The sequence below is a fragment of the Fusarium tjaetaba genome, assembly GCF_013396195.1.
Source record: "Fusarium tjaetaba strain NRRL 66243 chromosome Unknown NRRL66243_c0000140, whole genome shotgun sequence".
NCBI lineage: Eukaryota > Fungi > Ascomycota > Sordariomycetes > Hypocreales > Nectriaceae > Fusarium > Fusarium tjaetaba.
In genome coordinates, this window is record NW_023501336.1 from 114,752 (window position 1) to 140,128 (window position 25,377).

A 25,377-nucleotide genomic window follows, 5' to 3' on the forward strand; every position below is an offset into this window, starting at 1 on the left:
GGTATCGAGTATCAAAAACGCAGATCAAATTCGTTCCTCCCAATTCAAACTCAGGCCTCCACGCGCAATCACGTGCATCGAACTGCACTGTGACTAGAGCTCAACCTAACACAGCCCCATCACTGACGTCGATCAGCCGATTGGGCTGCTTCAGGCACTCCAGACTAAGTTAGTGTGGCTGAGCTCCAGTTTTGTCGTCACTCTATCCCCAACTTCCATGTTTATTGCCTGCCAACTCCTGTGCAACTTTACAACGATATACCCTCGAGCGTATTTGAGCCCTTTCGTCGAATTACACACGTAAACGAAAACCACTTAATTCATTTTCTACCAGCAATTCTTTCAACATGTCGTGGGCGGGTAGGACAGCCTTCACCCCGCAATCCCGAGCAGAGGGGTCTAATATGAAGCAGGGTTTAAGAAGAATGTCAATCGCGCGACGACGCAGGTCATGATGAAGACGGGTATGCGCTTCGGATGAAACAATCGAGTGTGGAGCTGATTGCGTTGCAGGGCATGTGGAAAAGACGAATGACCGTGATTACGAAGTCGAAGAGAGGTCAGCAATTGCAGATTGATAACATTGGAGGACAACATCTAACGAAAACAGACGATTCAAGACAATGGAAGCTGCTGCTTTGCGACTACAAAAGGAATCAAAGGGATATCTCGACTCCCTGAGAGGTACGCTCATGATCTGCGGCACATGAAGCTCGATACTAAAACCCCGAACTCAGCCATGACCGCATCGCAAATGCGAATCGCCGAGACGATAGATGCGTTCTACGGCGACTCAGGCGCGAAAGACGGTGTCAGCAGAAGTTACAAGCAGGCCGTCGAAGATCTAGACGCCGAAACCATCAAAGCCCTCGATGGCCCCTACAGAACAACCGTCCTCGACCCCATCACACGGTTCTGCGCCTACTTCCCCGACGTCAACGAGGCGATTAAGAAGCGCGCTCACAAACTGCTCGACTACGACGCCCTCCGCGCAAAGGTGAAGCGCCTCGCCGAGAAGCCCGACAAGGACGCCACGAAGCTGCCCCGGACCGAGAAGGAGATGGAGATGGCCAAGGCTGCTTACGAGCAGCTCAACGAGCAACTCAGCACCGAGCTACCCCAACTTATCGATCTCCGCGTGCCGTACCTCGACCCCACTTTCGAAGCCCTCGTCAAGATCCAGCTGCGTTTCTGCGCGGAGGCGTATTCGCGTATGGCGCAAGTGCAGCAGTACCTTGATGCTGACACCAGAGATCAGTATGCCGAGGGACAACTAGACGCCAGAGTGGAGCAGGTGTTGCAGGAGATTCGGGAGTTGAGCATCAGCGGCACGGTCTAGGCTTTGGGTTGGCTTCTACAACTTATCCGGTTGGGGGGAAACGGCGTATAGGTGCTTTCTGCTTGTAGATACTTGCTAACGTCATGAATATCATGCACAAATAGACATAGTCCATTGTGGGCTTATGGAAACGCATGCTTTTGTGCAGACCGCTGTGATTCTTCATTATTGGGCTTTTGTGCCCTGCCTTTCAGGCGAAAACTGTGCAAGTACTAGCTATTGGGACTGCTCTAGCCCGTGTCCATGTAAACGCTGAAGCTGAAGCGGTTGGTTACATCCCCATACTCCTGAGACCGAAAACCAACTGATATTGTGGGAGCTCTACTCTGCATCAACTTCGTACTCGGTGTCAACTTCGGACTCCGACCCCGGAGACTCCGACTTCTCAGATTCTGGAATATGATAAACCGACTGCACCCGCTCCAACTCTCCTGACTCTGACTTCCCAGCTTCGCTTTCTGTATCGGAGTCCTCAGGTGCCTTTACCTTCATAAGCTTAAATGGCTTCCCGCGCTTTTCGAACCTTCTCGACACCGTTGACCCCCCCGATCTGAGTGAAACATCAGATCTTGTTGAGATCTTAGACTTCTTGGATTCCCCAGACCTCGTCGAGACCTCAGATCTTCTTGACTCCTTAGATCTCTCGCTCTTCGATTCCTCAGCCTCAGACTTTTGATGCACCTTGGACGACACCTAGTGTCCAATATTGAGACCATTTCCTGATCCGAACAGATCACTCAGACTCAGCCTCTTACCCATAGCCTGCATAGCTGGACCAGCCTCGGGACCTTGTGGTTCAACTGGACCCGCCGACCGTGCAATCTTCCAAGCTTCCTGAATGATGGCAGCGTTTACTTCTCGTGTTTCGTCCTTATCGTTGTGAATCCACACTCCCAGTACCTTGTCACCCTCCTGCCATTCGCCCTCAACCTTCATAATGACAAGCTCCCCAGACACCTCTGCATGTGTGACCCGTGAGAGGTCCACGATCACGTTGTCAAGTCCCCGTCTGTTGAGAACAAACACGCAAGCTCGTGCTCGCTGACCTGGGTCCTCAGGGAGCGGACTCTGCGCGCAGACAAACATAGTGCCTTCGACTCCCGACTTCTCCCAGCTTTCTGAAGCGCTGTTGAATGTGTAGATGACAGCGTTGGCGGCTATACTGAGGATGGTGTGGATGGAGGGGAGGTAACGTTGGAGGACAGAGAGATTAAGCTCAGTATTAGTGCGTGGAGGTGGCGGCGCATAATCGGCATGTATAGCAGCGGCATCGGATTCATAATCGGAAACGGCGGGGATACGGTTTGACGGCTGACGGCTATGGCGAGCCTTTCGTGGTGTTTGTCGGCTCATGATGATTATTGTTGTTGTTTGATGATGGGCACGATGTGTATGTGGAGACGTGATCGCTAGTTGGAAATACGGGTAGCCTTGTCACAAATGATAGATCAAGACTGATGGGCCATGTACGTATGATATCAAGACCCCAGAAGATGATCGTGTGATCGACAGTTGGTTGTGGTATGGAGATTGAAGTTTACTCTACGAGAGGCACGAGTGCGCATGCTTGGGCGCTGCTGGGCTTATCGATAAGGCGCAAGATGACGCTGCCGCGGGGCGCTGAGCTGGACCCTAGGTAGGTTCCTACACCACCATTTTAACATTAGACTACGGCAGCCGTGCAGCTCGACGTCATACGTTTAAAGCTGAGGTCTATCTCCCTTTTTATCCCTTTCTCTAATTAGCTCAACATTCTTTTGGTGCTCACACGACCCAAACATCCCCTGCCTTGCCTTGCCTTGCGCCTACGGTAGAGCTAGGTTGTTCGAAGTCATGATCTAGAGAACTACAAATCGACCTCCCCGCGATATCTCGAGACGGCGCCGTGTATATAACTCGTCTCTCTCGTCAAATACTGTAGTAACGGCGTCCATGGCCGACGAAAATGACCAGTCCCCTGGTTCTGAACTGGGGGATCCCACCTCGACGACGCCTCAGTCTCTAGCTAAAGCTGTTCATGCCCGACGATCCGAGTTCGTGCGTCCACATAGCCTAAAGGTCAAGATCGGGACGTGGAACGTTGCTGCGTGCACGGGTACCGATAAAGACCTCGCGACCTGGTTCACACACGGCGAAGGCTTGGATCAGCAATTGACGTCACTGAATCTCTCACAAAATAGTGCCGTGGAGACGGATGACACGGACACTGGCAGGTCGAAGCCGCATTTGACTGCCGGGGGTGATATTGGTCTTTATGTGCTGGGACTTCAGGAAATAGTAGACCTCAACACGACCAAGGAGTATATGAATCGAGCAGTATATACGGACACAAGTGTTATGGACAAATGGAAAGCGGCATTGGAAGCAGCATTGCCTAAAGGATACGAACTTATCACTGCGGAACAAATGACTGGCTTGTTGTTGCTGGTCTATGCTTCTCCAGAAATTGCATCAACTATTAGCAACGTCAGTACTAAACAAGTTGGTACGGGCCTGCTAGGCTATTTTGGAAACAAGGGGGCCGTGACGACGCGATTGCTGCTTGGCGAGACAACTCGCATGGTTTTTATAAATAGCCACTTGGCTAGTGGTGCTGGCTCTTCGTATTTGGACCGGCGATGTTGGGATGTCAGCCAGGTTCTCTCACGCACTCAATTCGACCCGATCGTTCACTCGGGCGTTGAGGAAGATGACGGCGAAAAGATTGGAGATGAAGATCTGGCATTCTGGTTCGGAGACTTGAACTTTCGACTAGATGGACTACCTGGCGACGATATCCGACGACTGCTCACGCTGCATGCTAGAGGTGAATATGGTGCAGACGAGGACTCGAAGCCTCTCGACGAGCGAGGTGTTATTGTCATGAAGGGTTCTGACAGCGATGATGAGTCTTCTACAAGAGTGTCACTACATTCACGGGAAGAGAGCTTTGATACTGCAGACGATCTACCAGACCCTGACGATTTCCCCGAAGATCCAAGCCAGGATCCCGCTTCTCTGCAGGCCACCATCGATTCACTGCTACCGCATGATCAATTACGGAGGGTAATCAAGCAACGGAAAGCTTTCCACGATGGCTGGCAAGAAGGGTCAATCACCTTTCTACCAACATACAAATACGATATTGGTACAGTTGGCCTCTTTGACTCAAGTGAGAAGCAACGAGCTCCAAGCTGGTGTGACCGTATCTTATTTAGAACACGAAAAGATAAACAAGATTATGAAACAAAGATTAAAGATGAGGAAGAGGCGAAGAAGAAAGATGCAGAGATGAAGTCCAGGGGGCTCGAGGAGGACGAGGACGTGCTGTTTAGTTATGACCCCGACGCTGACGGAGAGGATCCAATGTCATCAACTGACACTTTGGGATACGATGAGTACGAGGATAATGATGACCCTGAAGCTGAGGAGCTTGTTACAAAGGAGGGCTTCCGTGACCGCATACACTTGGAGATATACGCCTCGCACCAACGCATCACATCGTCTGATCACAAGCCCATCACTTCGATCTTTACGCTCGACTACGATGCTGTTGTACCGGAGCTCAAGGCCAAGATCCACGCAGAAGTGGCGCGAGAACTAGACAGAGCTGAGAATGAAGGCCGACCAGGCATTACGGTTGTCGTGGAAGGCAGCGATGGCAATGAAGAGAATATCGTCGATTTTGGAGAGGTTACACCCCTCGAAAAGCAGATTCGGCATCTGACAGTTGCAAATACTGGTAGCGTTCCCGCGACATTCTCGTTTGTGACGAAGCCGACGACAGAAGACGGTGATGATGCTATCCCTGTATGGCTGAAGACCACATTCTTGTCAGCAGATGAAGAGTCTCAAGAGCTATTGGGTAAAACAGTTACACTTGATCCAGGAGAAACAGCATTGGTGTTACTAGAGCTCCAAGTATCGGCCATTTCTCACATCCGGGCATTGAACGAAGCGCGCGCCAAGGTCGAAGAGGTCCTGGTTCTTCGCATAGAGGACGGTCGGGACCATTTCATTCCCGTGCGCGGAATCTGGCAACCGTCTTGCGTAGGGCGCTCTATCGCAGAGTTGATAAGAATCCCTGACGGCGGTATCAGAAAGTTTGTCGAGAAGTCGGGTATCAAGGGGGCGATTGCTTACGACTCGGATATCCATTGCTCAGCGCCCAAGGAGCTCTTCAAGCTCACTGAGGTGGTACAGACGCTTGTTGAACGAAGTCTGGCTGAAGCAACGATGCTTGAGGAGGAAGTGCTGCCGCGGGATCCTGGATGGCCCCTTGAGGCTTCGACGTGGAGGGTTGGAGAGGCGGATATGCAGGATGCAAAGGTCAAGCTTGTGTCTGCCCTGGACAATGATGGTTCTCTTCTTGATGCGCTCCCATTGGAATGGCCTGCGTCGTTCAAGTTAGAAGCCGTCTCATCCATTCTGTTACTCTTCCTCGAATCTCTCACGGACGGTCTGATCCCGACTCAACTCTGGGCCAAGATCTCAACATCATTACCCAACGTGACATCCTTACCAATGACCGCCTGGTCCGACACCAAGACACAGATCCTGGATATCCTCTCATCAGCACCAAACCATAACATTGCATTCGTCTTCCTCACAGCAACTCTCTCCCGCGCAGCATCAGAGCTCACCTCCGTGACAAACGAACCCAAAGGTGGTCTCTCCCGCCGTCTGAGCTTCCGCCGCGGCAACGCAGAGGACGAGGATACCAAGAAGCGCAAGATGCGTGAACGTAGATATGCCGAGATAGTAGGGCCTCTGGTCTGTCGTGTAGACGAAAAGGAAAAGGGGTCGAGGGATCGAGCGCGGACTGTCGTGGAGATGTTCCTACGGCGGGACGAGGGAAGCTAGAAGCGGAGGAATCGCAAGATATCGTGGAGCGTCTGAGGGTTAGTATATCTGGTCTTTGGTCTTTTTGAGTATTATACCAGCTTAGCTTTGTTTCGATGTATTCTTTAGGGAGTGAACAGGGATACAACAAAGGGATTAGAGGATGTGGCTTGAACAGTAATGTAGTTGGACGTGTGAACAACAAAGATTAAGGGACATTGTACAGTTGAAATGCAGTCTTCAGGCTCTTTGCAGTGCAGATTCTAGCTGCTTTTGCTGCAGTTTCTTCCCCACTGGCAGAACAGCAACGAGGCAATGCACTGCTCCTTTCGACCCAGATATCAGCACCAAATACTACGACTGCTAAGACTAATATGGCATTACAGAAGTGAACCCATGTTCCTTTCATTGTTTTTCTAGAAATTGGAAAGATTTAGTGACTGTTGAGGCGAAAAAGACGAAGTGGCTGCTCCAGGCCATTGCTCCCACTCCCGCTACGGCACTGCCATGTTCCCCCTCCAGCAGCACCAACCCCCCCAAGCGTGCCATTGTGCCTCTATAGCCCCAAAGAACATGCTCTGTAGACAATAGAAGTTCTCCTCTTCGTTTGTGATGTCGTTTTACATTCTGGTTTGCCGTTTGTCACTGGCGTTGGCATCACATTCAGGAACTCATCTACTCTTTCCCCGGTGCCCAGTAACTCGCTTCCAATAAGTGTTTGCTGACTCCCGTGACCACTTCTGGGCTTGCAGTCATCTGCATCTTATCGATAGCTTACGAACCAGTGCTTCTGCCTTTTTGTTGCTCCGCGGGGTTGTAAACGTAATCTCTATCTTGCATCCCGTTTGCAACTTCGCTCCCACATAAACCCTCTCCTCACATCCCACATCCCACCTCCACTTCGCTTTTTCCTGTCTCTTCATAAAACCCAAAAAATAACACCAAAAACATCAGCTAGAGCATAGTTTTGTTCTCTATATTTTTGAACGTATTGCTTTTTCAAGATCTGAGTTGCGGCTCCCTCGTCGCCGCCGCTTCTGCAGTTCATCAGGTGTGTGTGCTCTCCTCTTGCTCAACGAGAAGTGTTTAACCTTGCTCCAGACACACTCAGCCCTATCTGTGATCTGCTGTTCATCATGTCGCTATGGGGTTTGCGATTTCATCACACGGCCAAGATGCCTGAGCCTGTGCGAAAAAAGGCCGTCAGGGATGGTTTCAAGCAGCTTGACTTTCTTGTCACTCTCCGAAATCGCGTTATCGTGTTTGCTTCGTCCAAGGATGTATGCTTGTATGCTTCTTTCGTCCATTTGCCTCCGGAAACTCCTGAGGAGGCTGAGAGTCTCCGCGACATCTCATCGGAGTAGGACACTGATGGTGATGAAGCTGGCTCTGACTCATGGGAGCATGGCTCGGACGGTGATAGTGAAGCCACCACTGAGCACGAGTCTGGCCAAGATCGAGAGAGTGATGGCGAGGACCCGTGGGAGGCGCAAGCTGCAGCAAGCGCTAAAGCCGTGGAGGAGGAAGACGCCGCTGACTCGCAAGGCGACACTGGATCTGAAGAGAACGCCGGAAACACCAACCTATCCGATGCTGAGGCCGCCGTGGATGAGAACTTCAATCACCATATGAAGGTTCTGGCTGCCGCTTTGTCTAGCGCCTCCGCTCCTGCTCAGGCTTCTCCCGTTGACACCACGACAGCGGAGAGTTCGGGAACTACCAACCAGTTTCTTACAAATGATCCCGGAAGCAGCGAAGAAGGGAATGGTCAGTCCTTGGGTCAACCCATGGACGTTGAACCCTCGTCAAGTGTCAATACCGAGGGCACCGATTCAGAGGGCACCAACACAGGTGATAACCCAGAGGGCAACAGCCCAGAATCAGAATGGCTGACGAACACCCCGGGTGCTCCTTACAACAACGGAGTGGCTGGCTCTCCCAACAACGCTGACAACCCTAGCCAGGCTGCTGAGAGTCACGAGACAGCGACTCAGGAAGACGGGGAGGCAGACGCCAACTCTGTCGGGGAAGTTGAAGACCAACCCGTCGGGCCCAACAACCTTCACGTTCCTATGTATAGACGACCCAGCACCCTTTTTGACACTCCTCCTACTTGGGCTGACCAGTATAAAAAGTTCTTTGATAAGGCCTTTGCGGTCTGGTGTGTGTTTTATAACACTCGTGCACCCAGACCCCTCCGCCAACGACTCAAAGATCAGGATACGCACGAGGCGGCCGTCAAGCGGTATAATCTGATTAACTTGGGACTTTACCCTTGTGTCACCGCTGAACATCTCCTGGAGCTGAAGCTTCGCATCGATGACGCCGCTCACTTCTGTGATTTCCTGACTGCCAATATCATGGAGATCGATCATGCCAAGGACCAGAGAAAGGAGGCCATCTACACCTATCCTGCCAACTCACCGCTTCGACTCCGAACCAAAGGCCTCGGAAGTTCCCTGCGCTACGCGACTCATGTCGACGAGGGCTGGGATGACCTGGAGGACAACTGGGGAATGCCTCCTATCCCAAAGAAGAGAAGCCCAATTCAGTTTCACTCATCACAAAGAATGTCTTGGTAAAGATGGTGGGAACCTTTTGGTTGGTTCGGGGGACAGAATAGGACATCACAAGACACCGACACAGATTTATGAGATCTTGACCACACGTAGATGGCACCAGATTTTTGTTTTGAGTTTGGACCACGGGAGCATCAGGAAGCACAGCGAGAAGCAGCGATAACTACAGGAAACAGAGGAGAGGCTTAGAGTCAGCGGGTTTCCGATTGGATCTAGGCATAGATCAGCGTATCGCTTGCATAGAATAAAAGCTGCTTAGAATACTCTATTGTTGTCTCCGTGTATGTTTGTTCGAGCCCTCATGTGTCTATCACTCCTGGGCGTTGTACCGTTTTTCCAACTCTTCCACCATTGCAAGCTCTTTGACTGCTGGTAATACTAAAATTCATGTAGCAAAAGATTCGTATCGGTCGTTATTTGGTTGACTCAAGCCTCGTATCGTATGTTCTCGTCGAGTGTTCGGTTGGCTTCATGCTTAGCCGGCCGCGGCGACAGCGGCCGTGATAGACATGAACGTTGATTTAGGTTCTGGTTCTCTCGTATACGTCGGATGCGGGCACCAATTTATCTCAAACATTTGCGATACCCAATACAAAGGATGATCCCAATCGTACTTGTTTTGTTCTCCTGTGTAGCGAATGGATCCGGTGTCGTGTTGGAGAGTAATCTTTGGAACTGCACGGTCGGTTAGCACTAATATGCTACATGGTAGGGTTTTTGGCCATCGCAGACCTTTTCCATTATCACTCTTGTATTGCTTCCATACTAGAAGATGCTTCTTTACCGCTGGGTCCTTGAGATTCTGTTTGACAAGGTGCCGATCCTTGGGTGCCAGAGTCTCAAAGTGGTCATTTTTTGCTACGCCATTGGCGAGCCCCGACGACCGAGTAGTCGGCCACTGGTCGTAGTTGTAGTAATGCCAGTGGATGAGTATATTGTTGCAGCTGACATGAAGCCCCTCGACAAAGTCTGGAATCGAGTATCGCAACTGTTACGTGTTAGTTACGTCCTTTGAGGGTTGGGGGAGCCATACCCTTGATCCATAGTTAGCTCTCGCATGTCGGTACCGATCTGCTGTCATACGACTCGCTTCGCGCAGGAGTATAAAGACGACGAGGTAGATTGTGAACCACCATCGATTCTTGTCCTGGCTGAACAGCCAATCGATGTCGCGTAGAAGCTTCTCCTTGTACCGTTCGAGGACCTCATTGTAATTGAGGGTGTCGAATTGGGCGACTACCATGCGAGGGACAGACACTTTGCCGTAAAGAGGGTAGGATTTGTCTTCGGTTTCGGGGAGCATGCCTAGAGTCTCCTTGCCTTCGATGTAGAGGGACCCTACAGTGTGTTCTGGGCGGGATTAGAGTGGGACGCAATTGGAGCTGGGGTGAAGGGGAGCGCTTACGGATGGCGCACCAGAGAATAAAAAGATTGCCGAATATCTGAAGCTCTTTTTCATCGTTTTTAGAGAGGCTCCCGCTGGATTTATATTCGTTCTGCGAGGGTGTCAGCGTAAGGCTCGTGTCGGGACTGGATTGACGTACGTGAAGGTCCAGGTAGCGAGCCATGGCCGTGAGGTACGTTCTGATAATGGGCTCTTCTCTAGCTTCTGATTCACTCTCCTCTTGGATGGTGTGATAGAAAGCTGGAAGACAATTGTCGATTGTGTATTGTCGCACGCTTTCGGCCGTGTCGTAGATATTTTCAAGGCAGTAGTTGGCCAGTTCCTTCTTCTTGAACGTCTCCTTCCCGAGAAGGCCATCAGTCCAATATCGGGCAGTCACGTCCCCGTCAATGGGTCTGAATCGCACAACGTTCATTCGAAGAGGTTTATCACAAAGATTCTGTGATACTTCAATCGTGACAGCAACCGTATCGAGTCGATCCCCAATATCTCGCATTTCGATGCCCTCCCATCGTTTCGTGAGTTTGAGCCCGCCGCTTCGATAAAGAATGACGTCGGCAATTCGGAGTCGCAAGCATGGAACGCGGTGTATTGTCTTTAGCGACGTCTTGGAGAAGTTCTTGCACGTTTTGCATTGTCCTTCTGGGTTCTGCTCGTCTATAATGCACTGTTCATTCCATGTTAGTGTGAACAATTAAGGGACAGAGGGAATGCGTATGTACTTTGATTTTTTGGAACCGACAACGAACACAAGCGCCGAGCTCTCGTGTGATCTTTACAACCTCACGTTTATCGAGTGTGTCGAGTGCGAGGGGAAGTTTTCCAGAGCTAGTTGTTTCACTTGGGGAAACGATGCTGTTTGTCGAAGATGATGGAATATTCAAGTTAGCCGACCTTGTTTCGTCTTCGATTTCAACATTAGTGTCGCGAGCGTCCGAGATATACCCAATCTCTTCTTCCGATACCTCCTCGTCGTCGGATGACTCATTCTGGGGTCTGCCCTCTTCATCTGAATCATTGCTGTCTGAAGAGGACAGAGTGCCCAGGGGATGAGCATGTGTCTCGCAGCAGTCCGAATCTGAGTGATCGGCTACAATTTCGTCTAATTGTCCAAGAAGATCATTGCCTGCATCAGACTCTTCATTAACTTCTTCTCGATCTTCTAGTTGGACAATCCGTTCATCATCATCTACTCCGTTGCTCCCACTGAAACCGTTACATGTGTCATCAACGCTTTCGGTATCGTCTTCATCGCTTGTTTCAGAGGGACGATTGGGTTCGGGGGAGTGCGCAGTAGCGAGGGCGCGTCGGATGCCAGTCGGGCGGGTTCCTGGGCGGCTAATGTTATCATGACCTGTATCAGGCGCAGGGACACCTTCAGCAGCCTCCCAGACTTCAAGATCAGAATCCCTTTCTTGAAGTCTGCTAGCAATGGCCTCGTCTCTTGAGAGCGAGCCAGTGGTGGGCCTTCCAGGGTTGAGAGACAGCAAATCATTGAAATCAGTCTCTAACTGGTCAAGGGTGTCTGAGTGATCTGAGTCGTCGTCATCATCAGAGTTTCGACCGAGGTCAACCTGAGCTTGGACTTCTTGACTCGGGGAGTCTCCCAGCGTATCCGGAGAGACTGAAGAGCCAGGTACATCTTCCGCACCCCTCCTCAAGGGCAAGTCTAGCTCTAGCACTGTCCTGTCCGTCCGTAGGTGACCCGCATCGTCACCAGGTGGAGAGATTAACTGGCTGCCATTGACTGAACGAGAAGCTTCTTCATTTGAACAAGTAACAGGACATGTACCTTTGTTCAGAGAAGATACTTCTGGTGGGGGCTGGCTCCGGAGTGTCTGACTCGAAGGTTGTCCAGAAGCAGGACCCGAAGACTCGCTAGAGCTGGGACTGGAGCTGCAATCGGAGTCCGAAGCTGAACTCTCGGGGCTTAATCCGTGTCCGGATGAGATTGTCGGATGCAGAGGGGTAGCGTGACTTCCATGGCGTGGATTTGCTTGTTCAGATGATGTTGAGAGAGAGCATTCGGGTGATGGAAGATCCTGAGGAGGACTCCCCAAGCCCTGAACATTGACAGCACCGACACTCCCACGAGGATACACGCCCCCTGTGCAAGTGCCACTAGAAGTAGCATTGTCTGACCTGGGGTGTCCAGGTTGCTGAGCAAAGTCTGGCGATACGCTGGACTGCGACGAAGAGCTTGGATCCTGCCGCTTAGCACATCCAGGCTTGGACACTGCCCCCGACACACGATCTTCATTATCTGCATAACCGTTAGAACTGTGTCAGTGCCACTGTCGAACCAACACTTACCACTATCAAATCGCTGTTGGTTCAAGCTTAAGCAGTGACGTTTTGGTTTCGGCCCAGCGCCCGTGCCCGTATTCTGCCGCTTCCGAGTTGTCTGGATCGACCTGTTAGAAGAAAGTACCCAAAATATTTAGACAGGGTAAAATGAATTCATGGCTTGGAAACGGGGTCCTTTCAGTTACACAGCATCGAACCGACACCCACCAACAGGGCCTACTGCACAATTCTCACAGGGGTGCCTTTAGGCGTTGTTCCTGGTGAGCAAAATTGCCGAAGCTGGTAGGCATCCTTATTTCAAAACGTTACACGAATTGAGGCCCGACAGCTGAGCTGAGCTGGTGGAGTCTGGTTCGTTCATCTTCATCCTCTCTTACTTACGTGGATCTCATCAGCTGGACGAGTGAAAAGCTCCATTCTGGCACCTGGGTCCCAAGACCCATGAAGCGCAAGGTCCCGTGCAGGCAAAGCTGTCGAGTGCATGCACGTTCTTTACCGATATGCCCGATATTGGGGATGCCGCTGGCTTGTGAAGCACAAACTCGAGTCACACGACAGCTCAGTAGAAGTGGTGAAGTGACAACGCAGGAGGCAAGATTGTAGCCTCCCTGAGGGAACGTGCCCTGGAATCATCCACTCGTTGCCCTCGAAACCTGGTCTGAAGGGGGGATGCAGGGGCGTCGACGTCTACCAGTCCCTGGCCGTTGTGTGAGACATCCTTGAGATAATCCTTGCTCGCAGCTGCAGCTTATCATCTTGAGCAACAATCCAAGATCACAACAAATCTGTATAAATTCCACCACTTTCTTCTCACAAATGTGAGGTCTTACAAAACTCATGTCTTCTGGTGTTTAGACCAACTCATGTGGGTTATGGTTCAAGCGTCGAGATTTGCAGCGAGGATTGATCGTCCCTAGTAAGGATTGGATTGTACCGATATCCCTGTCCAAAATGTTCAGCCAATCAGAGACACGGCAAGGGGTCTCTAGGGACCCATAAAGCTCGTCTTCTGTCCTCGCCGGTCAACCTGAGTGGTCAATTGGTACATGCTGTGGGTTCATCTGGCACGCACTACGCATTACCCGTGCCGAGAGGTCATGGCATGGATTGTGACAGGAGGCTATTCGAAATAGTCTTCTCCAGAGATGGATCAACGTCATACTATACGAGCAAGCTAGTCTTGTCAGCCACTACAGAAGTTTCAATGGCATTGGGTGTGTGCCTGTAGGTGCAAGATGAGAGTAAAGCCACATTCGTGGAATACAAAAGGCAATTGGGGGTTTCAAGAACAATATCAAACATAATCACATCCCAAGAGCCACCCAAACAAACCCTCCGTTCGTGGGGGCTCCATTTTCAGAGTACGACAAGGTCCAAACTCTCACGTGAAGGAGCTGAGACATATTATGGGGTAGAAAATTTGACAGCTCGACGATCAACAGCAAGTTCGTGACCGGAGAAATTCAAACAACGCGAAAGTGGATAATTAAAGGGCGTGATCGAATGTCTGAGACACGGGTATTGAAATATCCCAGGACATAACAGGGGCCAGTAGGATCGTCAATCTCGAGAGATTGTGCCGAGACATCGAACCAGAACGTCAGCACGGCCCGCAACCGGCTGTTTCCAGTCGACGATATCCACGATGTCACATATGTGTATAGGAGTCGAGATCTGCAGGACTGGAAAAGGTCATGTTTGTGATTCACTTCGGCAGTTGATGGAGATGAAGGCCGAGACGAGGAGGATACTGAAAAGGAACCTTGTAATCTCGCAAAGAGTCGGGTTCCTCTCCAAAGTGGAAAGGATCGTGAGATTTGCTTCTGCTGGTGTGACCTAGAGGCTTCACTTTTCAATTGTCAGATTTCAGCGAGAGAAAGGAAATGATCTTACCGTCTGTTCTCACACAGGGATAACGACTAGCTTGGGGCTAATATAAACTCCAAGCCATTCCCGCGCATATCACTTCTTTAGTTGGTTTGGTTTGCCGAGCGGCGTCGATTCTGGTTTCAGTCCATTCTATTCATCGAGATAATTTATCGTTCGCCTAAGGGAACGGTTGAAGTTGCAACGCTCAATAGTTTCCGGGTAGGTTTATTAGGGACTGTAGTTCAGCTGACACAAGTACAAGGGTAGTGATACGATATTGGCGTCATAGTGAAAGGACGCCATAGGGGATAATCTCCTGCCTGCTCTGGTGTCGTCGTGCCGTGTCATTCCATAGGCGTTTGATTATATAGTGGTAGATGGGAGCATGCCTTGGTACGGCGGGAGGAGCGTTCCGCCAACGATTGTCTTAAACAGAAATAAAGATCTAAAGATGAATACGAGAACGTATAAAGAGACAGAGAAGCAAAAGACAGGAATGTAAAAGAGAGTTGGAAGGGGAACAACCAACAGAGGGTTTTTATCTCCAATTCTCACATGACACCGACACGTGACATGATCTCTCGAGATAACAGTATTGCAGGATGTTGGTTGTTGGTTGTATTCTCCAATGAGCGACTAATAGCTGGTATATAGTCCTGCATAGTGACCTATAGTAGGCTATTCCTAAGGAAACGACAGTAGATAGACTCTCAAAACTCTTGATAAACTAAAACAGGACATGACTCGGAAATGACTGGGGGTCTCAGAGCAGAGACAAAATCAAAAAGCGTGGAGTTGTCTGAGAATCATTGCTCCTCATCTGAAGTCTCAGAGTCCTCGATCATAAAGGCTGCAGAGCTGGTATTGTACTTCTGTACAGGGTATTCCACCATGGGCACAATAGGGTAGTGTCTAGCCTTGATCTTGCGGTTCTCCCCATAGGCAGCCTCCCAAGGAGGAAGCATACCCTTAGGAATTGCCCATCCATATTTCTGGTTACGGAGCCAGAGTCTAACCATATGACGAGACGAGTTATCGTCGTCAGTGTAGGCGTCTCGGCGGTGGACGAGGGCGAGGTTGTTGAAGAACAGGAGATCTCCAGTCTCAAGCTTTAGCTGCAACTCAACACGAGAAGCAGCCTCTGAGACAGCTTCAAGGGCATGGATTTGAGTCTCTGAAAGAGAGGGAATGTTCGAGTTCGTCATGCTCGGGTGCGGCCCGAGGCGATGCGGGTCGAGGCTCGCGAGGAGTTTGCCATCGTGGAATGTCAAGACAGGAGCGAGATAGTATGAAGCCTTACGGCCCGATCTATTTGAAACAATTTGTTAGTTGTGTTTCACTCTGGGTAGGGGGTGTAGTTGTCTTACAGCTGGACAGGCCAGTTGGGAGTCAGGAGTGTCTTGACGACTTCTGGCTCGCGGTTGAGCAGGTCGTTGAAGACAGTCCAGGCTGAACTGAGATAGGTATATCCTCCCTTGTTGGCGCTGTCTCGAACTTGAAGGGATAGGATGTCACATCCCATGTCAGTGTGGAACGGCTGGAACTAGTAAGTAGGGTATTATCTTCGTGGAGTTGATGTAACATACCAGAGACCCATTGGTATGAATACCATGACGCGCGTCGGCAGGAGTCTTCCATTGCTTAGAGTCGGTTACATGAGCTGAAAACGTTAGATAAAGCCGATGGTTCTTGAATAATAGAAGCGAAGGGACTTGGGAGTTTGTTGAAGGTTTGGATTTCCGGAAACGTACATAGCATGTTACCCTTGCGGTCTTGGAGCCCGCGTTTATCAGCAATGTAGCCAGCTACACCCAAGAAGATAGTAACACTATCTTCGACAGAGTATTTCTCGCCATCGATGCCACGAATGACAACAAAGCCTCTTCCGAGATGAAGAGTCTCGGCGCTCGCACGCAGACGACGAGACAGGTTTGGGAGAGGGAAGTTATCAGGGGAGACTTCGTCGCCGTCGAGCCCAAGAGCTAGTTAGTTTCACCCGTTAGCAAACATTTAATTTCCCGAGTCATACGTAGTAGTAGGAGATCTAACTTTTGAAACTAGCGAGGGCGCTGTCGACTTCTTTAGCTTCCTCGCCGCTAAGACGGAGAGTGTAAGCTTGGTCCCCCTGATAGTCTGCTCCGGACCAGACTAGGGGACCAGTCAGTGCGGCGTTGGAGGAGTTGGAATTCTTGATAGGTGATTCCCTGAGGAGTTCAGAGTTTACATCAAGAACGCCATCGTTTTCAGAGGGCTGGATGGCAGTTGCATAGTCCTGAGTGGTGCCCCTGAGAGTAGCCATTGCTGGGTATAAAACAAAGAATTTACTAGTTAAGGGTAGAAGATAGATAGAATTTTGGTGTAAACTTCTCGAGTTCTCTCGATTTTCGTCGAGTATAACTTCACTTTTCGAGATAACAGAGCGGACTATTTGTATCCTCAACTCAACTCCTCTCCTGGCAGGCCGACTTTGAGGACAGCATATCCCACGTCCCACGATTCACGAGGCCCATTCCATCTCTCTCAGACTGAATAGCCGCCAAGAAAGCAAACTTGTGCACTTTTTTCAGAGTGTTTGTTCTCCGGAAGTCTCCCCGGAGTACACTCGTGAGTTGTCACACTGCATCGAGTTGTGGAGGCCAGTCTCGAGAGACAAGTACACGGCTTGTATCCCATCTTTCTGTTGGCCAAAGTCGATACTTCCCTGTTATCTCTGACATCGCCAGTGTTGGTTGGGCGAGTCGTGGGGCCGCTGTGACGAGAAGATTGCCTTATGGAGGCATGGCGGCTGCTGAAAGGGGGTGGTGATGCGCTGGGATGGCACCTTCTGCGAGGCCTAGTATCTCTGAGTTGGCAAAAGATCGTTCAATTTCAGCCACGATGGTGCTCAGAAATATCTTCAGCCGAGCTCTGACGCTGCGAAGAGGCTCTTTGGATCTTCATATCCTCCCCCGAAAGATCTCACGTCAGAACACAAATCATCTCGGCAATTAAGCGGGAAGCTGTCATTTCCACAACGTTCCTCGACTAGTTCTCGCTAATACTCATCGGACAAACATCATCAGAAACAAGGCTGATCCATATCAAACTAGTGATCTTAGTCCTGGCCCTCGGCTGCACGACATCAAACTTCCGGGCCTTGTTAGCGAGCGCTAAGATGTGTCGCGGGTACCTGGATCACCCCCGGCCAGAATAGTTTGTCGTTAGTAACCGTAAATACATGCCGAGATAACGATCCACCGTGTGTGTGATCATCCTACGCCTTACCGTGGCATGGCAGCGTGGTGACGAGATCTTGTCATGTCAGTGACATCAGGGGTTACTGAGATCTTGATGGGCGTTGGACATGGAGTCCAGAGTCAATCTTGCAGAGTCAAATCTCTTAAGTAAACTTGCTCATTATTAACAAGGGAAATAATAATAGTTACATCTTGGTAACACTCCTTTCAATCTCCTAGAAGCCGTGTATAGAGATTTAGGGGGCGGGTTTTGAGGTTCCCGGCTTAAAACTCACAGCCGCGACAGCCACAAACTAAAGCCTTTCTCCAATTCACATTAAAACATCAATATATCATCACTGTATTGTCTGCATTGCGCAACCGCACGCTCGTAAATGCAGCTTCACATCCGGACCAATGATCATTGCAGCGCCTCTGCTCCCCGGCCCCTAACACCTTCAACTGTCCAGTTCCGCAGCCTGGTCCTGACTTATCGAGCTTCCTACTTTCGACAATACACTGTGTGCTCTGGGATTAGGCTTCTTGACCTAACCGCTCAACAAACAATGACGAGACGGCAATTCTTCCGCACTCAGGGGTGTCCCTGTCGAGGCTATTGTTCGCTAGGAAGAATGGTCCGTTAGTTCGTCTGTAACTATGGCGTGCATGATCACCTCGCCAGGTTGTTAGTCTTATTCTGTTAGTAGCTAAAGGAGCTAATGTCAGAGAACTAGCTCATTATGGTTGATCGCTGTTCAACACAGATGCCATCAATTTGCACTGTCTTGGTCAACTGTAACCCCAACTCGAACAGGCGTAGGAGTCAGAAACTGTCATTGGCCCTTTCTTTTCCTCTCACCGGTATCGATTGCCAAATGTGAGATCCCTCCTCTACGGCAGAGCAGAGGTTCCGCCTTGGCCCGGGAATGCGACAGTGAAACCCGGTGAGCAGTCCCTTTTAGCTTTCTTCTCTCTTTCCATCTCAGACATCCCACGATCTTCTTATGTTGTACGACGCACGCATTGAGACTCAGCCGCCAGTTGTGCTGTTGGTCAAGCTACTGTTCGCCTGTTCCGGGTTTTCATGACCATTACCCCCACAATCGATCTCTTCGCTATCGGTCGGCACCAAAATATCGGGCAAACCAATAAAATAATGTCCATTTGAATTCGCGCGTTTAGAGTCGGCAGTGGTGGCCATGTGCCAGAATCGCCCGTTTTGGTGTTGGCGTAGAGTTTACTTAATCAAGCGCCCTTATATCAGAACTATGTCACTCGTCGGCCGATCATGACTGGGGTGGCCTTTGTGCAAGTACGTGAAGTGAAAGGCTCAGAACATTTCCTGATCCCATGGTAAGCATATTATCTACTCAACCCTGGTAATGTACGTTGAGTTGTCCTCTAATGCCTGCTCTTTCTGACGGGTTTGAAAGCCTCGTTGATCCCTTGGCACATTCCTCCACTTCGGATAAAACTCCGACTTAGAACAAATGGGTCTTAATTTCTCTTGACATCAAAATCTTTTAACTAACTGGGGGGGCTCGTCTCGAGGTTCTGATCAATCGATTCGGGGACCCCGGGGCAAACACTTGCATCAGGGAAGCTACCCGGTTGCCGGCTCCAGGATACACCTTGGTCCTCGTGGCTTAGGGTGTATACAGATGCTTGACAAAGTACTTGAAAGATACCTGATAGACCTTTCGCATCAATAGGATGGATATGGCGACGTGGGCTCGGCGGCAATGGTGGGATACTTTACAATGACACGAAGGAGAATGAGAAGAAGCAAAGAATGCCCTCATATCATTGATTCAACACTGCCGAATTATGCAGGCATGCGTGATTTGCAACTCTAGTGCATCGAGACAATAAATGTGCTGGCTCGCATAATAGAGATCACTTTGAGGCCATCCCAGCCACCGCAACTACCGCACAACCTCCAAACCATGCCCCACGTATCGTTCTAGTCATGATTGTCTGCTGCCAAAGCCTGACGAGATATAACTGGTGCCATGAGGTTCCTCAGCCAGCCATGTCTAGACGAGTTTGCAAACAAAGTGACAGGGTCTAGACGAAAATGGACCTTTTGATAACGAAGCGCTGCACTGCACATTTGTCCTTCTGAGCGCTTGCATCACCATCGGCTGATCTTTCCCGGACTCTCCGAGTCAAGATAGACAAGACTGTGGACCTAACTCTGTGTTTGCTATCCCAATACTATCATGGTACATCAGCAGTCCTCACTCAAAAAAACACTAGCCCATTATGCAACCATCAACTGTTTGACGCGCCAAACTCTCTAGTCCATTAACATGATTCAGTATCCAGGCGTGTTCTCCTCCCATGCTCCGCTCCTCAGTTGCTTGACGGAATCAAGCCAACAAACCCATTAGACCGAAAATAGCCCCTATTCCCACAGCTGCCGTCACATGGGCGGCTCCCGCAGTCTGAACGGACGTTGGACCGGCTGTCTCCGACTCAGCGTACGATCCAGACAGTGTTGTTGTCTCTGTAAGTGTGTCCGAGGCTGTGGCAGTTGAGCCCTCCGTGCCAGGGGCGACTGCAGTCCCAGAGGGAGACTCGGCTGGCACCCAAGAGCCCCCAGCAGAAGACACATACTCCTCCACAGTCGTGTATGTTCCCACGAGAGTTGAAGTCGTCGTTTCAACTCCGATAGACTCAGCTGTAGCTGAACAAGCAGCGCAACACTTTCCAGCCTCCGAACAGTCTACACCCGAACTGACAGCCTCGACGGTTGTCAACTCCGTCTTCGTGCCTTCGACCACAACCTCTCCTGTCGACGTAGAATACGCTTCCACGATCACTGTTTCGATGGTGGTTGATATCGTACGAGATAACGTGGCTACTTGAAGTGTCTTGGACTCCCATGTCTCGTAGAAGGTCTTGGTCATTGTAACCGTGATCTCTGTAGTACATGGTTCTGAGACATGAACCTCCTCTGTCAGCGTTGACGTTGATGTCCATGTCGACACTGACGCCTCTGTAGCTGGAGATGTCTGAACAGACACGAATGACCACGTTGGTGTTATCTCTGTGCCACTAGGTAAGACTACTGTAGCACCTGAGATCGATTCAGTAACAACTGTCGCGGCCTCCGTTGCTTCTGATGTCCACGGAGGTATTCCTAGCCCACTCGAAGCCAGCTCGGTCGATAGGGAAGGCCCAGGCAGATGCCATGTCCAAGGAGACAAATCCGTCTCGGTAGTTGAGCACGACGTTGATGTTGATAGAGAAGGCGAGGGTACAATTGGAGTCCACATATCTGTTGTGGGAAGGGGAATGGGAATAGGGGTGTTGAATATCGTGATGCATGAGGTTGCCACTGGGACGGGAGTAAGAGGAGCAATCTTTGATTCACCACTCTTCCTATCTATAGTTAGTATAGCTTCTACATCGAAGATGGAAGGCATCATACCAAGGAACAGTCACAAGGGTTTGACAATGCGGCGCACAGATTACCGTCCCAGATGCCTCTGCAGACACAATACCTGACGGCTCAGCCGGCGCAGATGGCACGGGAAACTCGGTCCCAATGCTGAATATCTGCGTATATATCGTAGTGTCCACCCAGGTGGAAGACGAGACCTCCCCATCGTCCGTAGAAGAACAGAAAAGACAGTCCACAGTCAAAACCGTGGTTGGAATAGGATTGAAGGACTCTGGAAGCGAGGGAAGTATGTCCACCGACAAAACAGCATTTCTAGATGCATGAAAGGGCTGCTGCTGGGCCACAGCAACATAGGCCCCTGCGACCAGGATAACAAAAAAGAGGCGAAGCATACCCATGGTGCAGTAAAAGCCACTGTAAAGAGTGAATCAGGTTCAGTTATTCAGAGTATATCCTCCAGCTCCTCATCAAGAGACATCGCAACCCCCTAGCAAGCCGCAGGGCTCCTTAAGTAGAGATATAAATCCCCTTACACAGCATCGCTATGCCGGGCTCGGGAGGCACTCCAAGACTCGGAGTTCTTATCAAACGTTGAGCATGGCATGTTTGCCGTCTCTTCACACGGGTGCTGCGAATATGCAGACATATCACTGCAGGTTCTGTCAAAGCTGCGGTGGTATATTCGTAGACCAACCAATTATGCCCCCTGCTGGTTCTGTGGTACTGGTGAGGCGGTTGGGTGTTGTACGAATAGGGGTAACGGCATCTGGTGCGACTGCAGTGTGACTTGATCGAACGGTCTGCACCACTTGGACTGTTCTCCAAACGGAGTTTGCGACATGTTAATCTGACCGACGGCAGTATTGAGGTGCTTCCATGGTAGCTTGGAATGGTTCCATGGTTGGGAGTGCAACGTTGATGTCGGTACAAGTTGCCTGAAGACCAAGCCTTTGGCGCACACCGCCATTTAACTCGTTTAGGAATGCTCAGAGAAGAATGGGTAGTTAGGGTTCGTGTTCAAGCTTTTCAGTAAGGATTTGATGGGGGAACACAGAGGAAGTGGTGGTAAGGAAAGCGGTTGATTCATGATGTTGAAGACCATCAGGGTCGAGACTTCAAAGACCAGTGTCAATCTACGGGAAGAATATTCTGGAATGCCGCTAGATCCTTCCGTTCTCAAACATGAAATCAGCAGCCTAAATTATGCATGAGACAGATCATATATGCGGCATATTGCTGCCAGATCTCCGTAAGATCCTGACCATATTCGACATGGGTTCGCGCACAGGGGGCATGTCAGCCTCCTGGACTTCGTTCAAGCTTCTTCAATGTGTATCATTCCCATGGTTTTCCTATTGTTCTCTCCTAAATGGTCTGATCTCTAATCTCTCATCTGAAGTCGTAGAAGCTGTTACTCGCACCCGTCGGGATGACCTCCGAAATCTGAGATTTCCGTCCGAAACAGATGCCGGAACTCCATGTCTTACCTGCATGACATTCTATACCACACTGGACAAGACAAGTTGAAGAGAAATGTGACATGTCTGTTGAGATTGAGCGCCACGGCTGTTGGGTCTGGGGAACTGTCCAGGGGTCTCTGCAGGTTTGAAGTGACATCTACCATTCTCATCACGCCTGATCACCGGGTCTAAACGGGAATTAGGAGTTCTGATATTGATGGAACAGTTCCTATTCGTGAGCTGACTTGATCTCTCTTCCCCCCTCAATAGTATCGTAGTGTCTCATGTTGCTTTGTCCTCTTGGTTCAACCCAGCTTTCATCCCACCAATGCATGCGAGAAAAATGGAACCATAGGCATTTTTTGCTACTAGAATAACTCTGTATACTTTGTTCGTAATATTGGAGTCGGCACGAGATTGGGAGCGGCTGTTGTTGCTTGTATCCTGATAGGGAGGGGTCTTACCTACACATAGTGGTCCGGCACTGGGAACATTGAGCAACTCCCAGTGTAATTGTTAAAGCAAGAAGCATCTTATTGACTTAATAGGACCATTGCTTTGTTTCCATTCCTTGGTGACCCTTGTCATTTCCAATCCTGGGTCGGCGTCAGCATAGATACCACTTCAATCCTCGTAGAACATCGCCTTTTTTCGAAATCCATGGTATCCAACTTCATTGTTACCACCCTACGATCTCAATCTCATTCCATTGGTTCTCCTATGATGCCGATTTACGGAGACTGGAGAGTGCCGTTCAGTGATACGATTGCCCAAGGTCTGTTGCTGCTTTCATGCATGTGCTTATCCAGCGCCTGTCTCGAGACGCTTCATTATCTAAACACCACCCTCTTTACACATTGTACCTGGACATAAGTTCCCAAGAGAAGTAGTCTTGGAAAAGTGAGACTTGTGGTTATTGGCCCTGGAAGTGATTGCACTGCCACTCTGCCACTTCACAAATTGCTTGAGACTAGTCTCGAATGCTATGGCCATTCAAGGAGCTTTTGGAATTCTCAAAGTCAATTATGCTCGTATCGCGCTCATCATCAGCATTAGTAAGTGTTCTATTACCCTTATCTTGTCTAATGGCCAGCTGCTGTTGACTCTCGCAGCAGGGATTTTCCACTGTGGCCTTATGCTCTTGTGTCAGACAAGATATGCGTATACGCCATCCGAAGCCTCGAATCAACGTTGAGAGTAAATCTCAGTGAGGTTATGCTAATCTAGGCAGCCATATTACTTCCCCAACCTGTTTGATATCGCTTACAGTCAGTTCAGCCCTATGACGGAGCAAGTCAGGCCACCGGGAAGTTTCATTCACTCCATTAGGCTATTCTCGTATTGTTTCAGTCAATCAAGCAAGCCTCCTCCTACCTTAAAGGGAACCTTAATCGCACGACATCAAGCCTCGAGTACTGGAGAAGAAGAAGTGGCTGGATAAGAACGCTGTAAGCCAACCCCCAGACTCAACAGTCAAGGGTTGAGGTTAGGCTTATACGAAGTCGTGATATGGTGATATCATCCTTGTTTGTTCTCAACTCCCGGCATCTACCGACGCCATTCGCAAGCATACAGCGGCGTAATTGGAGACATGATGTTGACAGAAAGTCCGGTAGTTGAGCGGCAGCTGTGGGGCTGTTGATGTCGATCCTGCGCCGCTCATCGATAACTGGCCAGTTTGCAATGAACTGGCTGAAAATGGTAAGTGTTCATACAATGATACGAAGTCTCTTTCATGAAACTAGTAAGAATGTGCAAAGCATCACGCCAGATTGGGTAATCTTATGTTGCATGTGAAGAGAGGCGTTCCATCAGCCAGCCCTCTTGATTAAGTTACCCTAGACACTTCCTCACAGGACTGCAGTTCCCGTCTTCTAGAATCTCCACTGGCTCTAATAGCTTGGTTCTATGGAGCCCCTAAGTCCTTCGAAGGGAAACTCTTTGCTCCTCTTGGCGAGGTCCGATAGTTTGTACGGAAGATTGGAGCATCATATCATCGCGAGTCTAGACTGGTATGGAGATCAATGGGCCTTACGCCAGGGGAATCATCTCCACTGATCGGCAAATGATGTTTGGGCTCTTTTGTTATTCGTGGAGTGTTGCTTGACGGGTTTCTCATACGATGGGAATAACCGATGGTGAGAACCGTAATGTGCTCAATAACACACCAACATATGTCGGTGAGCCAGACTCGTGTTGATACGGAGCTCAAGCCAACCCCCTCATAAGAACTGAGCCTTGAAATGGATGATACGAGGTCAATAACAAGGAACAACATAACAAATACTAATGCAATATCACGAGAGTGTTTAGGGTAGATGTCGAGATGGTGGCTGACTGGCTGACTGGCTGACTAAGAAAGCTTGCTGCTCAACAAAACACCTGACAATTGTGTAGCATTAATGCGACGTTGCATCGCCGTGCCAGTGGGACGGAACTTTGACACATGACAGACTGCAACTGTCCCCAGAACCAAGCCAACCTCGCATTGCAGAGTTACTGTTGATGATCTGACATACGAGAAATACTGTAGACAGATGATGGCTGAGCATCCGACGTCGTGTCCATTCAAACACGGCAATTTGGTGGCTGCGTCACCGCTCAACAAGGACAAGGACAACATCACCAAAAAACGCCAAGCGGCAACACAGTTCGCTACCATGACCAGCCAATCATCTCCCTGCAACGACAAAGCCTCTTCTCAGCCTTGCCCACCCTCCAGACCAAGCTGGCCCTTTCGGACCGACCTTGTGCACACGAGGCTTCTTCAGGTCTAGTCTGGGGTTCCCTGTGCCTTAGCCCGAACCGTGTTTCTCCAGGTTCAGTTAAGTCTAAAGACCTGATGGGGGTGGTAGATGCGCTGTTTTGGAAATTGAGCAATTAACTGTTCATTTCAAGGTTCAGGACCGACTCAATGATTGATTTCATGACAAAATTGAAAGCAGAAAAAACAGGGACCTCTGATCGCCGTTT

General features: G+C 49.9%; 7 protein-coding genes across 7 annotated transcripts; 3 read left to right on the forward strand and 4 right to left on the reverse strand.

The window, feature by feature from the left end:
- Window positions 1-347: 347 nt before the first annotated feature.
- On the forward strand, window positions 348-1,339 carry FTJAE_7099 (cytoskeleton binding protein; the record flags this gene model as incomplete). The annotated part of the gene is made up of 5 exons (XM_037353780.1): window positions 348-360; window positions 414-464; window positions 514-559; window positions 611-684; window positions 738-1,339. 5 exons carry the CDS (start codon window positions 348-350, stop codon window positions 1,337-1,339), a joined length of 786 nt encoding a protein of 261 aa, XP_037205838.1.
- Window positions 1,340-2,032: 693 nt separating this feature from the next.
- On the reverse strand, window positions 2,033-2,692 carry FTJAE_7100 (Dcp1-like decapping protein; the record flags this gene model as incomplete). Its single annotated transcript, XM_037353783.1, has 1 exon — window positions 2,033-2,692. The coding sequence occupies one exon, from the start codon at window positions 2,690-2,692 to the stop codon at window positions 2,033-2,035; it is 660 nt and encodes a 219-aa protein (XP_037205839.1).
- A 579-nt stretch (window positions 2,693-3,271) lies between these two features.
- FTJAE_7101 (inositol polyphosphate 5-phosphatase ocrl-1) lies at window positions 3,272-6,181 on the forward strand (the record flags this gene model as incomplete). Its single annotated transcript, XM_037353784.1, has 1 exon — window positions 3,272-6,181. One exon carries the CDS (start codon window positions 3,272-3,274, stop codon window positions 6,179-6,181), a length of 2,910 nt encoding a protein of 969 aa, XP_037205840.1.
- A 1,115-nt stretch (window positions 6,182-7,296) lies between these two features.
- On the forward strand, window positions 7,297-8,742 carry FTJAE_7102 (uncharacterized protein; the record flags this gene model as incomplete). The annotated part of the gene is made up of 2 exons (XM_037353785.1): window positions 7,297-7,520; window positions 7,584-8,742. The coding sequence occupies 2 exons, from the start codon at window positions 7,297-7,299 to the stop codon at window positions 8,740-8,742; spliced, it is 1,383 nt and encodes a 460-aa protein (XP_037205841.1).
- Window positions 8,743-9,214: 472 nt separating this feature from the next.
- Window positions 9,215-12,868, reverse strand: FTJAE_7103 (uncharacterized protein; the record flags this gene model as incomplete). The annotated part of the gene is made up of 8 exons (XM_037353786.1): window positions 9,215-9,414; window positions 9,472-9,727; window positions 9,773-10,089; window positions 10,145-10,235; window positions 10,284-10,811; window positions 10,867-12,407; window positions 12,458-12,470; window positions 12,833-12,868. 8 exons carry the CDS (start codon window positions 12,866-12,868, stop codon window positions 9,215-9,217), a joined length of 2,982 nt encoding a protein of 993 aa, XP_037205842.1.
- A 2,258-nt stretch (window positions 12,869-15,126) lies between these two features.
- FTJAE_7104 (uncharacterized protein) lies at window positions 15,127-16,619 on the reverse strand (the record flags this gene model as incomplete). Its single annotated transcript, XM_037353787.1, has 5 exons — window positions 15,127-15,628; window positions 15,688-15,857; window positions 15,907-15,980; window positions 16,072-16,302; window positions 16,370-16,619. 5 exons carry the CDS (start codon window positions 16,617-16,619, stop codon window positions 15,127-15,129), a joined length of 1,227 nt encoding a protein of 408 aa, XP_037205843.1.
- Window positions 16,620-19,907: 3,288 nt separating this feature from the next.
- Window positions 19,908-21,548, reverse strand: FTJAE_7105 (uncharacterized protein; the record flags this gene model as incomplete). Its single annotated transcript, XM_037353788.1, has 3 exons — window positions 19,908-20,922; window positions 20,972-21,358; window positions 21,478-21,548. The coding sequence occupies 3 exons, from the start codon at window positions 21,546-21,548 to the stop codon at window positions 19,908-19,910; spliced, it is 1,473 nt and encodes a 490-aa protein (XP_037205844.1).
- Between the last annotated feature and the right edge of the window lie 3,829 nt (window positions 21,549-25,377).